Source organism: Athene noctua, chromosome 3 (assembly GCF_965140245.1).
Source record: "Athene noctua chromosome 3, bAthNoc1.hap1.1, whole genome shotgun sequence".
Lineage (NCBI taxonomy): Eukaryota > Metazoa > Chordata > Aves > Strigiformes > Strigidae > Athene > Athene noctua.
Window position 1 is genome coordinate 34,122,987 of NC_134039.1, and position 26,755 is coordinate 34,149,741.

The 26,755-nt window shown below is 39.3% G+C and overlaps 1 protein-coding gene across 1 annotated transcript in view; it reads right to left on the reverse strand.

Annotated features, from left to right (window-relative positions):
• ANO4 (anoctamin 4) overlaps positions 1-26,449 on the reverse strand; it is a 243,818-nt gene extending 217,369 nt beyond the window's left edge. The window contains exons 1-2 of the mRNA XM_074902662.1: positions 26,248-26,449; positions 22,108-22,344 (exon numbers count right to left, since the gene is read on the reverse strand). Coding sequence (XP_074758763.1) covers positions 22,108-22,344; positions 26,248-26,449 — 439 coding nt within the window. The remainder of the gene's footprint in view (positions 1-22,107; positions 22,345-26,247) is intronic.
• Positions 26,450-26,755: the final 306 nt, after the last annotated feature.

Below are 26,755 nucleotides of genomic sequence, written 5' to 3' on the forward strand. Positions count from 1 at the left end.
ATTTTAAACTCAGTTATACTACTGCTGCATAACTCCATATTAACAGTATTTCATGCAATAAATGTAAAGTTACCATGGACCTTATCAAGACACAAGTGTCATAACACACGAAGCAGTCATAACAGTCTTGACAGATCACAGCTTAATGGTACAGGATACTCCATTTATTTCTAAGTATTTCCTTAACTAATAAAATTAAACTTCTAATAATAACACAAATCTTATGATAGCCCATAAAATTACCTCTCTTCTAAACAAAGCATTTATACTTCTGTCTATACTAAACGTAGAAAAGATGGACAGGAGATAATCTGCTCAGCATCAAAAAAATATTAAGGCTTTTCTTTAAAAAGTACAGGAAGTCATTTTCCACCCATACTTTACTGTCAGTGCAAACAGAAAAGTTTGCTTTTCATTTGAAACCGACAAAAAGGACAAATATTTCCAGGATGATTCATTGGAGAGCAACAATTTAGACTACACAAAGGACATACTCTAATAATCAAAACCCAACCTGTAGGTTAGTTCCTAGTATGGATAACCAGAGCACTAAGACAGTCTGTCCAGCAAGGGTTTAAACTAAGGTCCACTTATCTTTTACTGCCAAAATTTAGAAGAGAAAAATAAAGGAACATTTTTAAAGCCTGTGACAACATTTTCTGTGAACAGGCTAGGAATCTAGGGCAGAGACAAGAAGAAAAAGCTTCTTTAGAACAAAGGGTGAATTCTGTGAAAGTTTTTAAGCACCTAATTGTTGGGATTCTAGAGGGCTTTCTGCGAGAGAATGGACATGTGAGCAATCCTGCGTGAGAACAAGAGTGATAAGAGCCTCTCAGCCTGAGCAAGAATGCGATAAGGATGTGACCCTGAATGAGGGGGGAGAAACTCGACGAGACAAACAAGCCCCGGAAGGGGTTGGGACGGAAGAGGAAGTTCCACAAGGCAGGAAGCCTGGCACGGCTGATGTGGCACTTTTTATCCAATCATAAGAAGGTTTAAAGCGCGGGCTGAGTTAACTGTCCAATCTTGAGGACTTGTACTGCATGTTACTCACGTGTGTGGGAGAACATTATAAAAGGGCTTTCTTAGCTGTAATAAGCAGGCATTGCTTGATCACATTGGTCGTGTGCGTGCTCAGCTCTCCTGCACCTAATTACCAGCAGTAGAAGATGGTGAGATCCAAAAGTTGAAGATTCAGAGATAAAAGTGTGTTGCACTGGATGAGCATGACAAACCTTTAACAAAGCATGTAAAAAATAAAAAAGAATATATGTAAATATATTATTCACATACTGATCCCCAGATATCTTTTTCATTTTTGATTGTGGACCGAAGAGGAGTGTCCTGGTTTCAGCTGGGATAGAGTTAATTTTCTTCCTAGTAGCTGGTACAGTGCTGTGGTTTGGATTCAGTGGGAGAATGATGTTGATAACACAGTGATGTTTTAGTTGTGGCTAAGTAGCGCTGATCCTAAGTTAAGGATTTTTCTGTTTCCCATGCTCTGCCAGCAAGCAGGTGCACAAGAAGCTGGGAGGGAGCCTGGCCAGGACAGCTGACCTGAACTAGCCAAAGGGATATTCCATACCATAGAGCGTCATGCTCAGTATAGAAACTGGGGGGTGGATCACGACTCAGGTATCAGTCAGCAAGTGGTGAGCAATTACATTGTGCATCACTTGTCTTTTCTTGGGTTTTATTTCTCTCCTCTTTATTCCTTTTCATTACAATTATTATCTTTTTAGTAGTAGTAGTAGTAGTAGTATCCTATTTTATTTTTGTTATTAAACGTTCTTATCTTAGCCCAGGAGTTTGTTGGAGTTTTTTTCAATTGTCCTCCCCATCCCACTGGGAGACGGGAGGAGTGAGTGGCTGTGTGGTGCTTAGTTTCTGGCTGGGGTTAAACCATGACAAGGAGTGGTAGGACTTTTTTACCTGCAAGGAGACAGGCATGTCACACAGCAGGCTGAGGTTGTGATGCTGGGCTCCTGAGAGGAATAAGGAGAAAGATGCCACCTAAAAAGAGCATAGGGCAAGATGCCAGAGACAGGCCCCAGACACTCATGAGGACTTTCCAGTCCACTGTTAAAGCAGGCGGCTTAGAGCTGTGCCAGACCATTAGTAAAATCAGAGGTGATCATACACTTATCATTCATCTTCATGGAAGCAGAAAAATGAACTAAAATTAATGCTGAGGCAGAGAGGAAGGACCCAGCATGGGTAGAGTATCAGAATGACCCTAGCAGAGCATCACCTGGGTAAATTGTGCCCTGTATCCAGTACACTGCCAGTTCCATGATACAGTTTCATAGCTGCATCTAGCCCTACTTCTAGTGAAATTTGGAAAATAGATGGGGAGAGCAGCTGCAAACAACATATTAAGGACACAGCATGAGGTTTGGAGGGCAGTCCACTGGGATCAGACACCCCACCATCATGAAGCAAACACAAAACCATTATCAATTAGGACATGTATGTGCACACACGCACATGCGTGACAAGCATCTGATAGTTTACAATAGCAGAGAGTGTTGCTGAGCAGGTAAACACTTGGCACCTTCACTACTAACTTTTAAGAGGTTTAGATAAAGAATCAATTAAAATAAAACATAGCAACTAAGAATGCATGACCTCTGTGCAGAGACAAATTGTTTTATAAACTCTCAGTTTGAGGTTTACCTTTTCTTTATTAAAGGATATGAATCTAATTTGAACAAATCAGCATCTCAACTGATCTAAACTGTCCCTGTTCTCAGTGGGGGGCTGGACAAGATGATTTCAAGATGCCTTCTAACCTAAATTACTCTACAACTTTAAAAAAAAACAACAAAACAAAGCAGAAAAAAAAATCAACCTAAGAAAACTCTCAAATAGAAACAAAACAACAGCAAAATTGATAATGAAAGCCACTAATAATAGCTGTAATCATAACCACAGATGAACATACACACATCGTAATCAAAGAACCTGAATATCTTTAACTGGTATTTCAGGCAGAATCAATAAAAGAGAATCTTATCCTGGGTTCCTCCTCCCAGCAAGGACCCATATAAAAGGCCCCATACCAAGAAGTTCCAAACTGGCTGATCAGTAAAGTGACCCCCTCTAATGATGACCTTTTAAATGCCACCATGCCTACCAAGGCTGGGATGAGTTCCCCATGTCCTTACTGAAGTTTAAAGCAGTTTTTCTTCTATGGAAATATTTTAAATTCATCTTAGACACAGTAATAGGATTATTTTTAAGTGTTTTCCCAGAAAGGTAATCTATTTTTTAAATTAGCTTACTACCTGTTTAGTCGGTCCATTATTTCGGCTCATTCAGAAGCACAGATCATTTAAAATGGCTACATTTTCAGACATTCAACCTTTGAAAAGTTAGGAATGCAACAGACATAAATTAACCACAAAGACTAATTATTTATTGGAGTTTTCCAACTATGGATTCTTATGTAAGAAATTCTAGAAATACCAGCATCTATAAACCTGTTGGATCCTTGCAATACCAAAAGCAAGAGGAAATGAAAAGAGAAATCCTGAAGTGGCTGGCTGGAACTATACTTATAAATGCATCACTCCAGGCCACATTCATAAATACTGCCAGCTACCAACAACAGTATATCAAAACAATATTTTAATAGCAGCTTGCATCCCCTTGTAAAAGATCTTTTGAAAAGAGCTCAAAAGAACTGGCTCCCCACCAAGAAATAAATGGTATAACATGGCACTTACAACCTAATATAATGGACAAAATATAATAAAATGAGTATGTTTGTGACAAACTCAGTATTTTGTGTGTATTTACTGATGACCATCCCTGTCTATACTACAGTGACACATAAAAATCTGTGAACTAAAATACGCCGTTTAGTATTTTTAGACCACTGCTGATTCTCCAGTGTAGAAAGTCAAGAAAAGGCAAGAGCCTAAAGATGTCAACACAACTGTTTCTTCAGCTTAGCAGTTAAACCAAAGAGTTATAGTGAAGGGGGGGGGGGGGGGGGGGAATGGTTTTCTACAATATTTTTACAGGTTCTTCTGGCTAAGTAAAGAATCATTATGGGACACTGTAAGCTACTTTGACTGAAGCAGACAGAAGTGCTTTAATTAGCTCTTGGTTTATGAAACTTTTGTACTGATTCCCCGCCGCTCTCCCCCCCCCCCCCTTTAGATGATTTTTTTGTTTGTTTTAATGTAGAAATTTAAAAATCATTTTGGACAAAAGGTGTTTGACAACTGGAATTCAAATTTTCAAAATATATTTTTGGAAGAAAGACCTTGATAAAGAATGTTTGTAGTGTAACCTGTGTTCTGCTCATCCACCTTCAGCACCTATCTTGGCAGCCTGGTGGGAAAATAATATCCTCACGGCACTAAGAAGTCAAATGGGCAGTGCAGTAGGTCCTGCACCTGATCGTAAAGCTGGCACTCAGACACACACAGGACCAGTCAAGGAAGTTTTGGGAGATCTGTCACATGTTTAAAATTTTAATCTAGGGGAAAAAAGCATGCAAAAATATCAAAATTTTGGGAAATATCAATATTTCCAAAGCCAAACACCCTGTTTTGAAAACATCAAAACCAAAAAGATACTGACATTGTAACAGTTCTGCTCTTACAATACTGTTACAATCTGCTGAAGATTATGCACTAAATTTCACCTGTATTCACTGTTTTAGTTCCCATTCCCCCTGCTCCCTTCTGGTGATGAACCTATAATTTATTATTTTCTTGATATTGGTATCTGGAATTAATGTTGCTTTAGTTCTTAAGCAAGTTGCCTGAGACACCAATAAATCATATGCAAGGAAAGAAGATTCAAGGGGCATGAATATCCCTGGTGGAAAAAGCTGCATATTACTTAAATATCTGATAGCTGCAGCTATTATATGAAACTAAGACTGCGTGAAAAGATTTCCAACTTACTACTCTACTGTTAAAGCATCATGCAAGCAGCAGTGTCCAGCTGGCTCTAATGATACATCGCAACACTCTTACCTTCAGCTCTCCATGCATGTCCTGTCCAAAGTACGGGAGATAACTGGGCAAGAGAGGCTAGAAATACAAACCAACTTAAACACTTTTTGCTTATTATGATCCACCCTCAGCTTCCCCGGTACCACCAAAGACTTATTAATGACCAGTGCACACTTGGTAGCTGCCATTTGCACTTACATTTTTCAGCTTAAATATTATCATCGGAAGTAAAACACTATTTGGAGATAGTCCTGAAAGCAGGGAGAGGTTCTGTATCCAGACATGCTTTGGTTCTCTTTTCCTCTCTTAGCCTGAGAAAGGCTCCTTAAAATCAACATAGTCCCCAGACTGACTTGTCAACACACTCTACCTAAAGCCACAGATTCAGAACAACAATTTTCTAATGTTGCTGTTTTGCCTCATTTTTATACTTAACAGTTGTGGATCTGAAGTTCTAGTGTGGCCCTGAAAGAAGTAATTGTGTTATTCAGATTAATGGCTATTTCCACACTAAACAAAAACCATCAGGAAGTGACTCAGGAAAAAAAATGATCACCATAAGTAGCTGTAATGCAAGAAGTAATGATAAGCCAGAAAAAAGATAATTTTTCACCTACACATAAGGAAAAACAAATGAGACTGATCAAGGCTAAAATAATCTATGACATGCAGAAAATAAATCAAATTATTAATATAAACTCTTACTACAAAACTTTTAATTTTTTTTACTTTCACCTTCCTCCTTCACATTTTAGTCACTTTATTGCCTGGGGCTCAGAAAGGAAGATTTGTTAAGCAGCAGAACAGTTAGTCTCACAACCACAAACTCAGAAAAACATGTTGCTAAGTTTAGAGGTAGTCAGACTCAGGGTACAGTTAAAAGTCAGAAAAGCAGCTTACATTCACAGTTTCACATGTCCCCAAGACAACATGAGGTCATGCTGTCCTGATCACTGCCACTACAGAGCAAGCTAGAGGAAAATGAGATGGGTTTTGCTCCCCAGTATCTTCCAATTTATATCACCAGTTTCCCTTTCAGAGATGCTAGTTCAGGTGATAAATTCCTGACTAGATGAAACACCTCTGTTTTCTGATCCTAGCCTGAATCTGACCAAAGCAATTACAAAACCGCCCTCTGGCATCAAGTCAGGTCAGTGAGGAAGGTGACTGAAAGCCAACCACCATGAGCCTTACCGGGGGGGGGGGGGGGGGGGGGGGGGGGCAAGTGTGGGCCAGGACCATCAGCCTGGGGATGGCCCTCACTGGGCCTCATCCTGTCTTCACCTACAGGCTGATGTCCTAGCCCAGCCGAGCCTCAGCCTGTCCCCCGCCCTGTCCCCAGGGAGATGCCTTATGACTGAGGCTGCCCTGCTTCAGGATACTTATTCAGTAATCTGAATGCAGACATTAAGCACAGGAGGAGGTAGAGAGCAGCACAACCCTATGCCCTTACAGGTGGTCATCCCCTCAGGGACAGAGGCAGGCTGAACCCAACAGCCATCTTCTCTCCTTTGGTTGAGCTGAGCTCTTCTGCCCCTTCCACAAGCTCGCATTGAACGGCATGTTTTTGCCATCTCTGTCTAGGCAGATGTGGGAGCGAGCTGAAGGAGGTTGCCATGGATTTACCCGCAGTTTCATTGCTGCAGGGCCAGGGTGCAGATCTCCTCAAAGTGCTGCCACTCCTCCTTCCACATGTCACGTCCTGCTGCACCTGCCACCGTGGCTGCCCTGTCTCTGCTGAGGCAGCAGCACTGTCTGGGGGAGAATGGGGCTGCAAGCCACAAATCCCGCTGAAGAGACTGGACAGCATAAATGTCTCCTCAGTGCAAAAAATAAAGCCTCTCAACAGACCGGTGTGGAAGTGAGGCCATTTCAGCTTCTACAACACCTTTTTCAAACACAACAGGAGGTGGCCAAAGAAGGATTGAGCTGTTTTTCCACCACCTCTGCTTGTGAGGACACACTAATTTATGGCAGACAGGAAAGTTTCTGCCTGTAACTTGGCCTCTGTGATACCAGTCCTTAAACTGCCCTTGCAGCTTGGCAGAAGGTGTCCACCCCCTCCTCTTACACCTCCCAAGTCGCTGCCTATACATACTCACTGTAATTGGAGGAATAACGTACATTAAGTTTGCCAGCTTCATTGGGATTCATTTTTAATAACAAGATTGAAAAGTTGAAAGTAGTACAAATTTATTCTGTCAAAGCCAAAGGCTTGTTGCTGATGACAGAGTTGCAGAGGAGAAAAAAAGAGCCAAACCTATTTTATAAGGTGACAGATCCTTCCCTGAGCTGTCACTTGAAATTCCTGAAGCACCTTTTTTGCTGTACAGGAGAAAAAAAAAAAAAAAATGGGGCAACTTCATCCCCTCAGCTGAGCTGTACAGGCATCCTAGGGGCTGCTGGACCAAACCACTGGCTTCCCGCCCAGAGCCTCCCAGCTCTCATGCCCACGTTTATTCACAGCTTCCTGTTCTGTTGCTGTTCTCATCTGCTTTCCTAACAACGAGGAAAGCCACTGCTAGCTCAATATTCTTCTTCAACAACCAGGGCTATCATTTTCCAAGTCTTTTCCCCAGACTCTGGGATACAAAAGAGTGAGGCCCCTCCTGTCCTTGCAGTCTCTTTGATCGCACAGTGCCCTCAAGCTCTCTACTACATTTCTCCAACCTTTAGTAGCTTTTCAGGTGGTTGCAAGTGCCCTCAGGACCATCCTACTTCTTCATAAATAACGAACTATCAGGAGTATTTGTCAAATGCCTCCCTTATAAAACTTTCCATTTTCGGCTTGCTTGCAGCCCTCCACAGGGACCAACCACATTGCAAAATAAAAAAGCAGGGGACAGGTCTCGCATGCAAAAGGAGCCTTCCAGGTGTTCCACTGAATCACAATTTGGAGGTTTTTTTCTTGTGCAGACTAACTTCCTCAGCACACACAGTGGAGTTCAAGCACAGAGTTTCTCAGATGCAAGTTGTTACTGAATAAAATGAAGAGGGAAAAAATCTTCTGAAGTCTGAAAGTGGAAGTCAATCATAAGAAGACTTCAAGATTTTTAAATACCTGTGAGTTTTTCTGCAGGTACCCAACATTACAGAATGTCAGAGTTTCTTAAGAATAAATTCATTTTGAGACCATTAAATCCAACCTCTTGGCAAAAAGTTGCAGCATCAGTAAAGGACTCTGTTTCTATTTCAATGCAGACCAAATTCATTCATTACTTAATCTGCCAAAACAGTTTTCATAAGTAAAACCTCCCAGAAGTCTCCTACTGACAAGTTTTGTGACAAATGCCCTCACTGGAGCAGTGTCAACCAAGATACTGACCATTCAAGACCTAACCAGTCAAAATATTTTAACATTAATCCTAAAGCACACGAAAGCACCACTGAAGTAAAAAGATTACTTACATGCTAAAAACCACACATTAGTTTAAATATTCTGCTAGATCATCCATGACAGACTCAGCAGTACATATTACTAATTCACTTACTTATCTAATAAAATTAAGGGCCTCATCAGAGGACTGAGCATAAGGTCTAGACTTCAAATATGCTTATGTTTTTAATATGGTTAGGAAAGAAGAAACAACTGTTCTGGTAACTTTAAAAAATGTAAACTATCAGATAGTATTTTCAGACTGGTTTACTAACACATTTATACTGATTAGCTATCTACTTTTCCCAAAAGTGCTCTACATAAAGACATATTAATATAGAAAATTAGTCCAGCTTATTAAATTAATACACTAGTCACCATCATTGAAAATTCTGAATTTATTAAGCAAAGACACTGTAGAAGACAAAAGTGTATTTACTTGGTATAAGAAAAGAACAGATGAAAGAAAGGGAGGAATTTAACAACAAAAAAATTATCTTAAATGCAATAAACCAAATACTTTTGTAAAGATGACTATTGCATACAAAGCTGGAGAGCATCTTTTTTTTTTTTTTAAGACATCCACACAAAGGATTTGCAGAGTCAAAAGAATGTTTATCACACAATTGTTGAAAAAGGTATAAACTTTTTTTAAAATGAAATATCAAAATCTGCAAATAATCATGCATGCAAGCAATTTCTAGACAACTGGCATGCTTAAAGTGTAATGCATCTGTAAGTTGCTTCAGAATTAAACCTAAATCAGTGTAAAACAATGTTAAAAATAAAATACATCTATGAAGCCTTGCAACATTCTATGTGATGTCTGGTCAAGCTGCCAAAGAGAATTTTAAACAGCATGCCCAAAAACAAAAAATTGCTTGTTTCTCTGAGCCAAACTCCTTCTCTGTACGTGCTTGAGACTCATATAGATATTTTAAAGAGTTATGAAACAAGGTACTATAGTCTGCTAAAAAGGGATTCTATCAGTAAAAACATGTTTGATTACTCTTGAACTAGAGGTCACAGGGGGCAACTCATTCTACAGAACCTCAACAGACCCTGTCAACTTCAAAAGAATAGCGAGGCAAAACCCTACAGTACTTTCCACAGCTAAAGAAGGAAGACGAGACTTTGAATGCACACGGGAAGTAGGGAAAGAAAATGGTGTCATTGTCAGATGCAGTTCTGATCAGCAGTATTATCACCTGATCAGGATATATTATAATTAAAAAGTATTTAAATTATACTAAGAAATAAATTTAATAAACGTCAATAAGTAATTTATTGTTGGTAACTGATAATACAAATTCCTTATATAATGAAAAAAAATGTTTATTATCAGTCAAGTCTACATGCATTAAAATCTGGATTTAAATTTTTCAAGAGTTGGATTTACTGTTATTTTAATATTCAGGTAGTAAGTTGCTCTAAATAAGAGTGAACAGTGTGTTCATGATCCAGGAAAACTATCACTGTGCTCATGAAACTGCAGATAATGGAAAGACTGAATCCTAAAACACACTCTGAAACTACCTCAGTCCTGTATCAGTGCTATATACATAGGCCCATTAAATGAGAAATTCAGGGGCCCATTTCTGTGAAGATAGCCTTATCTGATTTATTCTGAAGTGTCTCAGAAGCTGTTTCACTGAAGCTCACATCAGTCAACCCGCAGATTTTTACGTAAAGCCATCTTTATTCAGCCACTGATGGCTCTTCTGGTTATGCATTCAAATATTTACTGCCTGATTCATATACCTGAGCTCAGAAAAACCTTGACTGACAGAGTTTCAATAATATTCTTAATAAAAACTTCTAACATACCACAAAATTCAGGGTTGGTAAATTACACAAAGATAGTGTTTCTGGACTAAGAGCCCACGATATGCAGACACACATGAATAACTTCACTGAGATCATGAGACTCTGTGCTGGATGTCTGGATGTTTACAAATGCAGAAGCATCATCTCTACAAATGGCCAATTTTAGCCACTGCTTTACTGACAGAATTTTCTACATATTCTTTGAGGTAATTGGCCTTTAAAATCGATGCATGTCCAAAGAGTTGTTAAGCACTGAATTCCTTTGCTATAGCTTCCATTTGCATGTTCTGGCCTTACATAAAACCTTGTTTCAGCAAAATGGGTTACTATTTTGCCGAAATAAGTATTTTACTGTACCTTAAAGACAAATCTCCATATATTGCAGTTTCCTCCTTTCTATCATCAGAGTAAACTATGGAGCAGAAGAGGAAATGGAAGCATTTGAAAAAATATTGTGGATCTTTATTGTAACCAGAACTCAGTATAAAGTATTACCAGATATACAACCTCTTCATCAAAAGCCTGGTTTCTATGGTGACCAGCACATCCTCTGCCATTTTGTTTTGTTTTTTAAAAACCTTGCTCTTTAGTGTCATCTGTCCCCACAATTCGGATGCAAAATAAGCTCTGAGAAATGTGATTTCTTTTTTTTTTTCCTCCAATATCTAAATCAAGTGGAGGACTTCAATGCCCAAACAGCACCAGCACAATGCATGGTGCTTTTTATCTAAAGCAGTGTGATCTGATTATGAAAACTCATCCATCCAATGGAGTTACTAGTAGCTGCTACTCTTTGATGAAAATATTTGTCAAGGAATTCCTTAAAGCCATCTGGATGACAGTGACAAGCAGGTGAAACACTGCTTAAGCTCATGAGGCTCCAGCTTTAAATTATGCAGGAACATAACTTAAAATTTGGTGTGCTGGGTTGTCTAGAAGCCTTCTAGTCCACTTGCTGAAGCATTCTGCCCCAGTAATAGCCAAAGTCATCATCTCCTGCCATCCTTATCATCACGAAAAATGATCACTTCTTCCCTCACCCTATAAACTGAACCATCGCATTCCTCTAGCCATGACAGAAACCCCATTCTAACCAGCTATAGCTCATGATTTCCTATAAAAGCCTATCACTGGACCAGTCAGATGCTTTTCTTCACCCTGCGGTACCAGTTGTAACAATACAGAAAATTCCTAGATTATTTCAGTTTTCACAGCAACTAAAATCACCAGTAACCCCTAATCATAATGAGTTCATGTAGCATTCAAAATTTATATAGTATAGACACAGCCTATTCCTCACAGCAAACTGTATCTTCTATTCAGCTGTCCAGCACACTCAACATGTAATTCAGATCCTCATCCTATTTTTAACAATGACTCATTTAATTTCATCCTCATCCTTTTACAGTCTCAGTTGAAGGCTATTATGTAACTCAATCCAGCAAAACATACAGCTAAAATTTTTTACTGTTACAGTTTCATTGCTTGCTCATAATTAATGGCAAAGATGTCTTTTACTCCCGTGTAACAGAGGATGTTCACTAATACTGGTACTAAACTATGAGCTCTACTAATAACAAAAGAGATAATATTTTGTTTAATCTGCTATCCTGAAGATCACTTAGAGGGGTCTGATTTCTGCTCTGACTACCAAACTACCCTTGTGACCTTGAAGAATAGTTGGATAATGGCTCCACCTTTCTGTTTCTTCCTCCCTCACCTACCAACCACAGAATGGCATAGTATAATATCTGCCTAAGGGGAAAAAAATAATAATAAAAAAAAGCAAGCCTGTTTTAAACAAGCTTCTGTTTTTATCTTTATGTATGGAACTGCACTGATGCTCTCCCTTCTCCCACAAACTTAATCTCCAATAACTTATTTTCACTCTGCAGTATTTTCACCTTAAAGACTAGAGATTTTCAAGTATGTGAATGACAGCATTTTTGTTAAGGAAGAAGGAAGCACTCAGGGGAAGTATTTAAAAGAAATAAGAAGCATGTAGGTATTCGTGCATGAGGTGTGTTTGCAGTTTTTAGTCCAGATGTGCAAAAGATGACTGGGCATTTGCAAAGCACCAATTACTTCTGTAACCCCAGTGCTAAGTGCATTTTTTTTTTCCTATGCAAACAACAGGGAATAAGTGCCCCTTTGAGGGGACTTCTGCAGTTTTACTTCCAGTATAGAAGGGAAACAAGGGGGTAGAAAACAACAGACAAAAGGAAGCATAGACAGCGCAGAGAGCACAGTTGTGGAACAGCAAAATAGGGCTTGTTCTATAAACATAGTAATAGCAAAGGCAAACGCATGAACTGACAGGAGGCAGCAGGGGGTGGTTCTAAAATATGTGTAAACAAATTACACTATATTTGAATAACAGATTTGTTCATCCTTAGTTAGATTACCTTATACTGCAGTACAAGTGGGCCTTTCCATTGATTCCAACAGAGTTTAAACAAAGACTTAAATTTCAAACTAAAACTCAAAGTAAAGGGGCTCCTGAACTCTGGTAATGAGGATTCAACTACAAGCATGTCAGTAAGACTAAGGAATTCTGTCTGAGGTTTTTTGCCCCCAACACTCAATAAATGCTTCTTGGTCTTTTCAACCAAAAGACATTGCTTAGACATAAATGCCATGGAAATATTAAAACTGATCAGACACAAACAAGTGCCAAATAAGCCCCCTGCTTACTTATTACAGAAACAGAGTCTCACAGCTGGAAACTGGCCACAGACCAGCTCCCTGGAGTGTGGTGATCCACTCTCCCCTCAGCCCTAATCAGCCAGTTCAGCAGCCTGCCACCTCCATGGGCCTGTGGACATCCATCCTGACCAACTAACAGGCAACACCATGGTTTGCTCTCCTTACTGGTCTCAGGGCTACCCATTAAGTTTCCTGAAGCCACAAGCTAAGCAAAGCACCTTGCCTAGTTCCCTGAAACCACAAGCTAACGCAAGCACCTTGCCTGTGAGGCAGGACTTGAGAAACCACAAGCATGAGAGGAAAAGCTACGTGGAGCTTCTTCCAGCTATCTCCTCCTCCAAGCTGAGCAGAAGCAGGCTGAGGGTAATCAGAGATACGTATCTGGAAGTGCCTCTTTCCTGGAAACTGTATAAATGAGGAAAGCAAAATAATAGGTAGAAAAGGGAGGACAAATTCACAGTATGTACACAGAAGAAAGAGCTCAGAAGGAAAAGGAAGGAAAATGGGAAGAGATTTTCAGAGGTATGCATTGAATATTAGGGGAATGACTATAAAGGAAGAAATATAAAAATGCAAGGAAAAATGAGCAAAGAGAAGAAAATTCAGTAGGTGAGAGTAGACAGCATTGAATTTTTCAAATTGGCATCTCCAGGCTTTTTTCTGGAAATCGATTATCCTTCTTTTAATGGGGGGAGTGATGGGAAACAAAACAAGTTATCTTAAACCCATCTTTAAAGACAGAGGAAGAAAATAAGTAAGGGCTTTACCGGAGCTACTGTGCATAGTTCATTCCATTTTAATTATATGGCTTTTGCTCTCTGTCTCAGTCTTGTACTGAAGCACTACACATGAACACTTCCTGCTTGATATCCCTAACTCTGACACATGCCCTTTCTCTTTCAAAGAGCCAGGACTTCATTATCCCTATCAAATTGAAAAAGCTCATTAAAAATTTGTGTTTTCTTTATGGTTTTCAACATTAGCGTCTTTTTTTTTTTCTGGTTATCTCACTTTAACATGACTATCAAAAGGAGATTTATTAGAAGGTTCTCTTTTTTTTTTTTTAATAGCTTTTTCCAGCACAAAATATCAGTTACTCAAGGTATAACACTTCAAGGTTTAACTGTGCTGTATTCTCTAATGAGCAATAAAATAAAAAGCATTCTATTTGCAGACACTTAATTTCTCTGGAGATAAAGTAGGGAAATGTCCTATTTTGATTCTGTAAAGTTAACAAGAAGATATTAAAAAATTTATGCTTGTCATTTACTATACACTAGTATTTTGGTTATAAAATATGGAAGACAGGTACACTGTTCACAGAGAAAGGCATGTCACTGAGAGAAGAGTGAAACAGATGGCTGTTTTGTGCAGCATCAGTAAACCCCTATTAGATTTAAAGAGCTAATTAAACATTTCCTTCTTGCATTAAGTCTTAAAGATTCTTTAGCACTAGAAAGCTGCAGTTGGAAGAGTGGTACAGAGACACATCCTTATGTAAAAGCAGTTCTTCTGTTACTGACCAGAACTCCATCCTAACCCTTTTCTGCATTAACTGACTAGCATACAAAGCCAGAATATGGCACAGAGGAAAGGAGTCTCCATGAAATCTGACACTGAAATCAATCCTTCTTGCACTAGCAGTGGTCAACAGACACTAAAGAAATGTATTCAAGAAAGCATACAGCAACTAAAAAGAATGAAAACTTGTAAATCTGCATTAAATTGCTATTTGAGAAAGAGACTCTGTATTACAGACCCTCCTGAGGTTAAGTTCACATGAAGCACCAGCAGTGAGCAAATGGTGATAACATCAGATTCCAGTTTAAATTTGTGCAATAACGTGCCAACCTCAGGTCAACAAAAAGGGCAAATATCTACATTCTAGATAAAGAGAAAGGTCAGGCCTTGTAATTGATTCCAAAATTAGCAGAAAGAGAAGGCTGGAGAGTAAATGCACTTCCAACTCTAAAAATGCTCTCTGAAGCCAAGATTGAAACATGCTGATACCACACGACAGGAGACACATGCTAGCATTGCCAGTATTAAATACTTTCAACCAGCAGAACATGATCTGTGTGGTTAGCATTTCTAAATACACGTACTGTAACAAACAGGAACTACCAGCTTAGGCAAATTTTGGTTTCTCATTGGTAAGAACCATTAGAGAATCAGAAAAATTGATCTCAATGGCACAACTCTCAAGTCCAAAATTAAGCATATACTTAATTATTTTGCTTGATCGGAACCAGGCAGCTCAGCAGCTTCTAGGCTTGATGCTATGATAAGGCCAGAAGGCTATAGAAGTTTCATAATTTTTATTTCCTTCCTTCTAAACATGAGTTTTTTAGAATGATCTGTGCACTTAATGTCAGTCAGAATTTTGAGTAAACAATATTACACTCTTTTAATCATATAAGCAATCCTATTGGTAGCCAGAGCCTTGAAATTGGTTAAGTACACATATTTAGATCTTTGGAAGCATAGACTTAATGGTACTTTCTATCCCAAGAGTCAGCAAGGACACTGATGTTACCAAAATACTTAATGTTCTTTTTAGGATCCTAATTCATCATACATATTGAATGCAGTATGCTTTTAGCCATTTCAGGTTTAGACTTAAACACATTCAGTCTCATTTTATTCAGAGGAAAAATGCATACCCTGCATTTCAGGAGCAGAAGATGATACAGCACTGCAGGAAAGGCATTCTATAACAAATTGTGCTGCCCCCTAATTTTGATAAAAGTAGTTAGCAGTTGCCATTGATAGCACTGGAGATTCTGCTGGTGGCTGAATGAAAGAACTAAGATAAACCTGTCGTCTTCATGGCCACACTGATGAATGAACAGAGACATGATGCCTGTGTTACCAGAGAGGACAGGATAGTAGCAAAGGCAGCTGTTGCCAGAGTCAGGGCGCTGAGATAAGTCTATGCAGTTGTCAACGGGGCTGCATTGTTTCTTGGGTTCAGCTGACTTCAGAGTTCCCAAGTAACGTTTTTGCAAACGATATTTTTCCTCTTTATAAACCTCCCTTGGAGTTCTCTATTACACGGTCATAAACTGCAGAAACCTTTCTCTATTCCACTCCCTTTTAAGACACTATACAGAGAATACCAAAAAAACCCTCCCAAAACGGTCCCTGCCTCAATGCATTCATAAAAAGAAAACAGGCAGAGAAGCACAAGCAGTCAGCAACACTGTAGGTACAGCAAATTTTGCCCTTGGCAGTTGGAAAGCATGGAAATTGCAGTGAAGATTCTAATCAGAGATAACACGGATGTGTTATCTTTCTATTTCTCAATTTTTTTAATTTCATCAATCCCTTTGTAGCTGAAAGCCAAGCAAAAAGAGAGTAGTGAAATAACTAACACCTTTTTGATTCCCTTCTTTATGTCTTCACCTCTCTCTTTCCCCCTCACTCACTGAGTGAGTATAACTTAACAAATATAAACGCATAAATACAAACTGTAGGCCAACTGAGCCACTGACTTTATTACTTGTTTACAGGTTAATATGCACCGAGCTCCATGGAAATTTTGTCTGGTTACAGCCGAGCCACTGCATGTTGCTCTGCATCTTTGATAATGCCTTCAACCATGGCAAGGAGTGTCAGCACCATCTTGTGGCTTTCACTTTTGTACGCAGTCCCCAGAAGTTAGGCATCTTATGAACCCTTCAAATTCAGATTTGCAACTGGAAGTTGTTAACTCTTATGTGCAAACACCAGCAGTTGCAACTCCGGGCTTGCTTAGCAGTTTCTTCAGACTCTGAAGGCTGCTGGTCAGGATAAGTGAACACATCAGATAGCTGGTCTGAAGAACAGGTATTTCCCAACCTTTATAAACATCAGATTATTAAATAAACAGAAACCAAAAACTACTGTCTTGGTTTTTCTTTTTAAATAGCTTTTGTTTTGCTAAACACAGCAAACTTTTTTGCTCTCCTCTTATGAGCTCTCCTCTCTCCTGTTGTTCTTGTCTCCAGTGCATCTTTACCCTTTCTGAAAGAATTCACTTCGGGTAAACAACTTTAATCTTTCCCTCTATGGCAAGTATTTCACCTAAGATTGCAAGCTTCCATTTGCTTTTTCACAGCTACTTCACACTTCCGATTAGTAGCTGGATTTATCTTCCTCTACCATTTCCAGCTGAGGACTTCCAGCTCACAGGAGAAAAAAAATAATTCCTGCTATGCACAGTCTTTAAACCTGCACTATTGTATTTCATCACTTTTCCCTTATTCTGTTCCCAGAAGTCACCCATTTCTTTCTACCTGATATTCAGATTCTCCCCTGTAGTGATGATATCTCCCAGTTTAGACCCATCAGCACATCTCATCACTGCACTCCCTCCTGCTTTTCAGACTTCTTTTTCAGAAGTCATCCACAAAAATATTAACCTTATTTCCAAACCAGTGCTGGGAAAACTCCACTATTAATCTTCTTCCCATTTGGTACTCGCCCTCCCCATGACTGTCGCCATGTCCCCCTCAATCATTTCCTTATTCACATTATAATTCTTTCAAGCCTCATTTTTCTCCAGGTGAACAAATAACTTCCTAGGCAGGCCAATACTATTCCTTTTGCAAAATTCAGCTAACATTAGATCTATTGTACTCACTTACTTTGCATCTAGCTTGTCAAATAAATGTAACTGGAGTCGTACACCATACTAAAAAGTAGTCAGTGTCACAAAATGTTTCTTTACATAGCTTTTTACTGTTATTGTGTGATTTAAAATAGGTCTTTAGAACTGCATGAAACAAGACAGCTCTGTCAGAAAAAATATGGAAGCTGCAGAATCAAAGAATCCATTCAAGTATGCATTTAAGTACACAGAAATAAAGAAATAACAAATTAATTTGATTTTTGTATACATCAAATACAGCATTCACAGCAGGTGGCAATATCTTGCAGTGTAGAAACAAAGGGAAAAGGTTTGATGCTATGATTGCACCAGCAAAATGAAATGGAGATATCACAGGAATTTACATAAACAAAATAGCTGTCAGACTTCCAACAGATTTGAGCAATGAAGCTGGAACACTTTTTCAGATTTTCTTATGTTTGTGACAAGTTGTGTACCACAGTCATAAGAATACTATTTTTTTCCAGAAGTGCATGTCTCTGACCAACTACAAGACAGACCCAGGTGCATCCTGAAGAGGGTCCAGCTGACTCAAGCCTCTGCATTTTCCCTGTCTCTGCTGGGAGTACAAGTTCTGCTGGAATAGCTCTATTCCATACATTCAAACACCAGGGACCAGGCACAGACCCAGAAAAGACACATAGGTGTCTACTTCACGTTTCAGTTGCTTTGCTGAGATTTAGGAACATAAATATATTTTAAGGAAGATTCCATCCAAGTAAGGATGGAGTAAAGTCCCATAACAGCGGAGAAGGGCAACTAAAGTACTTTAGGTAATTACAGCCCAGTCAGTCCAACACTGATATTTGAAAAGAGATGGTGACAAACTAGTAAGCAAGCAATAAATCAAGCAGTCTGAAGCACCTTGAAGAAAACAAGATGATAACAAAGAACCAACAGATTTGTCAGGAACAATTAATGGCAAATCAATATAATTGCTTTTAAAACAGCTGATCTAGCATACAAGGGGACAGGTCCTTGTAATGAACAAACAAGTAAAAATGGGAATTCATTTCAAGATGACATAGAGGTCTTGTTATATTCAATATTTTCATGCATTATGATATTTTCTGTTTCTTTAAAACTTGCAGATGACACAAACTTGACAGATACTGTTCAGTTCCTGACTCATTTCTACCCAATGCAAATGTATTTCTCTCAAACCAGCTGGTGTCTAGCAAAGTCTTCTGGATATTCTAGAAAATAATAATCAATGTAATTAAGCATTAGTGATCATAAAAGACGAAGTTAATCAACAGGAACTCTTCAGGACTCAGGTCAAAAACTGATATGTAGTTATGAAATAGTTATCAAAACTATGCTCCTCTCTGGTACTCCCTCACAAGATTTCCAGGTTAGGAAATCAGAATAACTCCTCATGTTTTGCCCCATTCTTAACAGAAGCATGGTTTTTATTAACAAGTGCAATCCTCTCCAAAAACATTATTTCAAATCACAAGTAATATTAAAAGTTCAAGAATTCCCTTCCAGCATACATGAAATTGATTCTGATGTCAATTATACTCCTGTATCTAGAGACAAAATCTGACACTACTCTAAATCATCTAGCATTGCAGAATGCTGTGAAGCAACAAAAGCACTAAATCGAGACTGGGATGCAAAGCACCATCGAAGACAAGCTCCCCAAATACTATTAGCTGCAGATCTAACTCTTTCATACTGTGTATCCTAATACACAGTTTTACTGTGTTGATACCTTGTTTTCCACATCACTGTCTTGTTGCTCTGCACATCGAAATTCAGCTCAGACATCCCCAAGCACAGGTTATTACAAGGGCCCAAACATGCCCTGCTCCGGAGGAAACAGCCAGAATTTTCCCACCATCAGCAGTTAAAAAAGAATTCCTTTGGAATTACAATGTATGTATTATATGTGTTATATACTGGTGGTTTAGCATAGTTTGGTTTTTAAAAATTTGTTATTAGAATGTTATCGAGAGTTTGATGTAAATTCACAAGAGAGAAGCACACAGCAAGCCTGTGGCATAGTATTCTTTTGCATCTCAGGTTCCTGCAAATGAGCTGATCAAGTAGTCTTGGATATAAATGAGCCTGGATATAACTTTAAGATATACCCTAGCTCATTAATCAATTTGTAAATTACCCTCTGTCTTTTCAAAAAAATCCCATTTCAGCTGATGCAGCACTCTTGCCTGAGCTTCCACAGACATGCTGTACACTGCTGAACAGCTGTTATCTCCACTGCAAACAAGCTTTTCAGTCATAGCATGACAGTCCCTGAAAACTGATGAAGTTTAAAAATCTTGAGGAATCTTTGCGCTAGAAGCCTCATAGTAAGGCCCAGTGATATGGATTATCACTGGTGTTGCAGAGAGGACATCGAGCCATACAGAGAAGCTGCTGACACAGCACCCTTCTCCCCCTATGCAATAGGGTAAAGCACTTCTGATCAGTATACAGGAAACACTTCCCCAGTTTACATGCAGTACCCTCTCCTTTGCTGCAGGAGACATTTAGATTTAAAATAATCCCTGTTCCATTGGATATAGAAATTAGGACATTAACTGCTCTGGGTGGAGATTGTCTCTTCCTGTGCTCCAAGTCATGCTTTGCACCATCACCTCCCACCCCTTTGGAAATGGACATTACTTCCGAGCCGACCTGTCACCGTGCTGCTATGCTGCTCTTCAGCACAGTACTTTAATAAACATCTCACTGTGAGCTCTTCAAAGATCCAGTAGCTTCTTAAATTAAGATCAAAATTATGGCATCTGTATTTGAGTTGCTAGTACAATATCATACTGGCATCTTTGGCTATATGCATCCATACTTTGAAACTGGGAAATTGTTTTGCATTGCTAGCAGCTCCTTATCAAGTTTTACTAGTTTTATTATACTACTAATATTTTATTTTATTTTTAATTTTCTCCCCATCTCCACATCATCACCTTCAGTGGCAGATGCCTGTGAACCTTACAGTAAGGCTCACTTGCCACCTCACTGTCCCAAAACAACAGCTTCACAATTAATACCAGAGTTGTCACTCCTCATAGGGGGGAAATATAAAGTATCTCATAGCACATACAGTATTTCTATCACTAAAAGAGGTGGCATAATAAACTACGATACAAATTAAGCTTCCAGAATACAGTCACCGAGTTCATACAAAGAACACTGGATTGTGAGCAGAGGGTGCAGATTTACACTGCTCTTAATTGGAAGCAGATAAAAAGATAAATAGCAGTCACAACATTTAACCTTGTAGGAATTATTCAGCATTTGCCCTAACAGTCCTGCTTTGCAAGTGTCACCAATAGAGCAGGCATTAGGAATGGCACTTGAAGTGCTGGAGACCGGGATTTTTGGCTGCCGTGAGCATCCAGCAAGCTCCAGAGGATGAGCCATTAGATCAGGAGGTTCTGGGAAGGGAGAGATCAGTTTTGTTTGGATTTCAGCACCACCACAGAGTTTCAGGCCCATTAATTTTTGGCAACATGCAGTAGTGACTACATCAGTTACACTAAAGTACATTAATGTACTACAATACTTACAATGAAAAAAGCAGTAATACAAACAACAGTAATATACATATTTGATTATAATTTTTACTACAGATTACATTCAGCCACTGTTGTCAGCAATTATTACAGACATTTTAAGAACTAGGTCAGTACTAGGTATTTAGACCAGCCCTTTTCCAGCATTACCCCTTTCAATACTGGATCCACTAAGACCCCAGCCTCCATATATACCTTTCTGCTACCTGGCATCTAGGCAGAACATTGCTAATTCCTCCCACTTAGCAACATAAAAAGCACAGCATGAATTAAAATCTTTTTACAGGGGTTCAGTAGGAAGCATGTAGGTCAGGGCCTCATGTGCCAGCCAGAAAAATTCACTGAGCTCATGCCCCACTTCCTATCATCATCATGATCAAAAACTGATACAAATGGAAGCAGATGATGGGTTGAGTGATTTGTCCTAATACCACAACCCTTTATTAGGTGTCATCTTGCCTGCAGACCCTGAGAGACTCAGTCTGGAAGCACCTTATCACCACCCAGCATGCTGCTGTTTCTGATAGCTTCTGATAGACATAAGCCTTTTAACAGTGTGAGAGCACAAAGGCTTTCCCATGAATGTAAGCAGATGCTCCTTGTACATCTTATTTTGTTATTAGCCAGGTGCTCGTAGCATTTTGGATACATGACGGACATTATCAAGCTATCCTCCATCATGCAAAGTTTTATGACAGACACAGAAGAGACGATACTGTCCTCAAATGCCTCCATATGCTACCATGGATCCACCCTCACCAAACACTTGGTCTACCAGTTTCAAAGCAAACATGCACTAATTATATTATTGTGGCTGAGAACAGAATGCTCTTTTTTCTGATACTTTTTAAACCATGAGACAAACTGTTTGAATAAGAATTACTTGGCATAAGCATAAATTATTTTGTGAAGTTTCTGTGGTCTAATCCTTCCTTAGGAGCAAGCAGTCTGGCAGCAGAAACAGCTATTTAACTTGAGCACTAAAACTGCTGATTAAACTAAGCTTTGCAATGTAAAAAAGAAATAATCACTTACCTGTACAGTCTTGACTCAAAGTTTCTTGACTACTAGTGCTGTAAGAAGGCAATGGAGTGATAGAAAGTGAAGCTGGGCAGGATAATGGATGTGAGAAGTCATTTTGTGTAGCAAAACACTGAAATACAGGAGCACAGGCATCTTCAGAGAAGGTGAGAGGGAGGTGAGTGTTCCCATACACATATGGATTTTTCCAACGAAGCAGTCCTATTGCAATAGGATCAACAGCATCAGCACCTGACAACAAACATCAGGAGTTAAAACCTGTGCCCTTGTCCTGTAGCAGCTTATAATTTTGGAGAAGGAAACTATAATATGGTAATATCAATTCCTGTTTTGATCATTAAGTTAGCCTGCTCCTTAAAAAGAAATGCCATATTTTATTGTGGTCCACTATCAGTAATGCTGTTAAATGCTGGTGTAACGCTGAAAGCATACTTTCAGTATGTGTTCTCCTTGTACCGAACAAGAAAGCATTTAATGTGAAATAAACCATCATAATTCCAACATGAACCTACAATTTGTTGTGGTCTTGCTTATACCTGGATTTCTGCAGGGCCTCATTCACACATTACACCTGAAGGTTTCTCAGCAAGACTGGAAAACCAATATCTTCTGGTTATTTTTTTGGTGTTTTTTTGTGGGTTTTGTTTGTTTGTTTTGTGTTTTGTTTTTGTTTTTTTTAAATCAACATCTTGCTGCCATTGTTCTGACTCCTGTGAGGTAGAGCTCAGCCGAAATCTGGAACTGGGAGGCACAGCCACTCCACTGCCACTTCAGATCCCACTCTGCTGTTAGATGCACAGGCTCTGCCCTGATGCAATTCTCTGTTCTGCTATAGTCCTTAGCAATTCTCTTATCCACCAGTCAATGGCTTGGAATTTTTTCAATCTATTTCACATTTTGTTTAAATTACCCTTTATTTTGAATTCTTCAAATATTTTTGCACTTTCTGAAGACTTATGTTCCATCTTGCTACTAGCTCAACTGTGTATGACATTGTGACACAAAACAATAGGGCTTATTATGACAGGATGCCACAAGACTGGAGGAGAGCTGCTCTGTAGAGATCGTTCTGCTGCAGGTGGTATCACCTCCACTGCCCTCCTGAAAAACACAGGGGGAAAAATAAAAGACACTACCTTTGAAGTGTTGTTTACCTATAAGGGCAAAATAAGGTGACTTTTATATATCTCTCCTGCAAGGGATTATCTTACTTTTTAACTCTCAGGTTTGTGCTATTTGCAGGACTGGCAGCTTCTGAATACAAAACGTCCCATCCACGAAACTGGACACTCAAATGCAGACAAATGCTTCAAATCTGTGATGATCCTACAAGCACCCTCAGGCAATTATGGCAACACTCACTTGAGACTACAAGTGCTGCTGCGTCAAGCACTGAAATACAATGCAACAACTCAGACTTGAACCATGATCACGTGATGAATTCTTCTACAGAAAACAAAGTATTTAACAGTAGAACATGCCTGAATGGAACTGGTAAGTCATACTACTGGTTCATAACTTCTGCAAGAGCAACATGAGTGTATCTAACGTAATAATACATTTTAGTTGCTCTAAACACAATTCAGTCAGGTACTGTAACTAAGCATTAAATGCACACACATGAAGAGTGGCGGTTGTCTAAATGTAGAACCCTTAGAGGGGAACAACAGAACAGAAATTGTTCATCATATCTTTCAGGAGAGGTTTCTACGAGTTAGGAAATAAACGTCCTTAAATAAATGTGTGCATCAAGAGGTGCCCACACACTACCCACTAGCCAGATACATATATCAAGGACTCTCAAGTGTGTCCACTCCAGAGAAAGAGCTGGGTGGCACTGCAGGAAGTTCAGTGAACTGTAGTAAAATACTGTTCAATACTAGCCAGTACTGCAGAAGACATCAGGTTTAACAACAAGCCTCTAATCTCCCTACTTTCATCCTTTTCTTTACACAAAACTTTGGCTCATGCTTTTATAGAAACATAAAATTGATGCATTTTCTAGGGAGTTAGCTGCCAATGTATTTTTATGTTTCTCTTGCAAACATACAACACATTTGAGCCTGTCGGTAATACTGAATGTGGAGCTAGCAACATGTAGCTTTGTCTGGCCAAAAGGACACAGCTTTTTACTCAGTTTTCCTAGTTGTAATTTGTATTTCTTTGCATGCAGATATCCACTGTCTAAAGACTATGGTTATCCCATACTGCCTGACTGCTTTACCATGAATGCTTAGGAAAATGAGAGCATTAATATGTACCTGTGTATATAAGATATGAAATTTATGGCTGTTTCTAACTGTCAATATAATAATGAAAAATTCATAGGCACTTCTAGCATCCTACTTTATGTTCTGATTTTTTAAATATACTTGCGGTCACTCCCTTCTCCAGTATCATTTCCAGTATACATTGATTTTCACTTTTAACAATAAAGACTCATTCCCTAAACTCATCTGAAAGTACATGGAATTGATAATTTCTGAAGAAAAAACCCTACACGGATACATCACATCAAAGAGATCATTAGTTGTCATATTTATCTGTTCACTAGTACAAGGCCATTTTGCCTTATACTAAAACCTCCAGTCTCAGCTTTCAGTTGTGTCTTCAAGGGAGCATATGCTGCAGCTGTAAACATATAAAAACTTTATAAATAAATCTACTCAGAACTCTTGAATGAAGGCAAACTCTCAAAGTTTTTGACTTTGTTTAATCTCATTAGTCCCATCGGTTAACAACAGCTTTCACCATAACCGCTTCTTGTAGCCACATTAAAATAATTGTCTAATAAAAAGTAATACATACAGAAATGCATATATATAGATGATACATATAAGTGTATCTAGATATGAATATATATATATATATACACACACACATACCCATTAAAGCATAAGAGTGTGTATGAGAAGCTGGGACACTCAGAAAGTGAATATAATAGTTTTAAGTTATTAAATTGCAAAGCTGTAACAGTAGTTTTTGTTGTGATTGGTAAAGTTGCAGAAAGCTTTTTTTTTTTTTAAGGGGAAAAAAAAAAAGGTCCTGAAGATGTTTCATTTTTAAAAAGCAGAAGGCAACTTTTAAAAGTTGTCAGAGTTAAAAAAATGTATCTTTGAAGCTAAGCACAACACCAGGGATCATTGCAAAAGGCAAGGAACACTGGCTAACTGCAGCAGTATAGACAAATGCACTTGACTGCACGATACATGCACAGGCTGTTTCTGCATGCTTTGCTTTACCAGCTGAGAGCAAATCAACAGCTGAAACACAAGAAAGTAACCTAAAGAAACTTCTGCAGCAATTACATACTTTTTAAAGTTGTGCCATGAGTTTCAAAATTGTAACAGAGAAGGAAAGTAGTATCTAGCTCTCAACACAGCTTCTTGACAGCAAGGCAGGGAAGAGGTTGCTGAGGCATGCTGAAGGATGCTGCTTAGCAGCCTAATAGAATTTGCAGCTGTCAACACAGGGACACCTCTGATTCTGAAGACAGTGTTCCTGCCACAAGCTTAATGCTGTTCCCAGGTGTTTAGATACAACTGCACTTTGAGAAAAACAAGTACACGCACCTTCTATTTGCAATATGGAAATGAAATTAAATTGTGTATCCCGGAACTGTTTCCCTTGGTGAAGAGGACTGAAAAGGGCTTGATAGTCCCTCAGAGATTTGCAGATGCAATGCCCTGAGGAGTAAATCTTAAAACCTGAAAAGGGATACAAACCTGGCTACCCCAGTCCCTCAGGTTTTCCTATCAGACAACTACTTTTTATGCACTCCCTTAACTGTTACAGATGTTTCCCTTTCTCACTGAAGTTTTCTGTGAAGTGGTTGATTTACATTTCTGAGTTTTCTTTCTGCTGTGCCTGGATGCCTTCAGGCTTGTTCTCTCCCAGAGCCACCACACGCAAAAATTCTCCCTGAACACCTAAAATTTTGTATATCATCTCAAAGCAGTAATCCTCAAAAACAACCCCCTAATATTCCTCCTCCCCCACAAATGCAGTAATACCATACAGCAACCACATACATCAACAAACTCCTGCCTCTGCCCCATAATGTCATGAGCCAAAACTATCTAAGAAAGCTGAAAAAATAATTTATACGCTGCACAGTCCATGCATTCGCCCTACCTGGGCTCCAGGCTGAGTTTGCTGCAGGGTGACAGAGGACCGTCAGTTGTGCCCCGTGTACCTGCACATCCCTCCTGCTTGCTGGTGTCCGGGAATCCCCCATCCTGCAACACCTCTTCTCCTCTCTGCTGCTGCCCAGCCGGAGCCTCTCACATGTGCTTTGGCTGCCTCCTGAAGTCTGCATGGCACATGCTGGCCACATGCTATAAGCACAGTCTTGCAGTTTAAGGCATTTTTTTCCACTCCTCTCTCTTCTGTCTCACTTCTCCAGCTAGTCCTGATCCTGGCAATCAGGCACACTCTTCCCCTCCTGCAGCCAAGGTGGAACAGGAGCTGCTGTCTCTTCACGTGGTGCGTGTGGCTGCTGCTCCTCCAGCCAGGCTGCTCCCTAGGGAACTCCACTCTCTCGAGGGCGGGGGTGGGGAAGGCACCAACATGCACAGGAGGATTTGCGAAGACAAATTTATTCACCTAACACCTTCTTGGTGCAAAACCCTTCGTGAGCCAT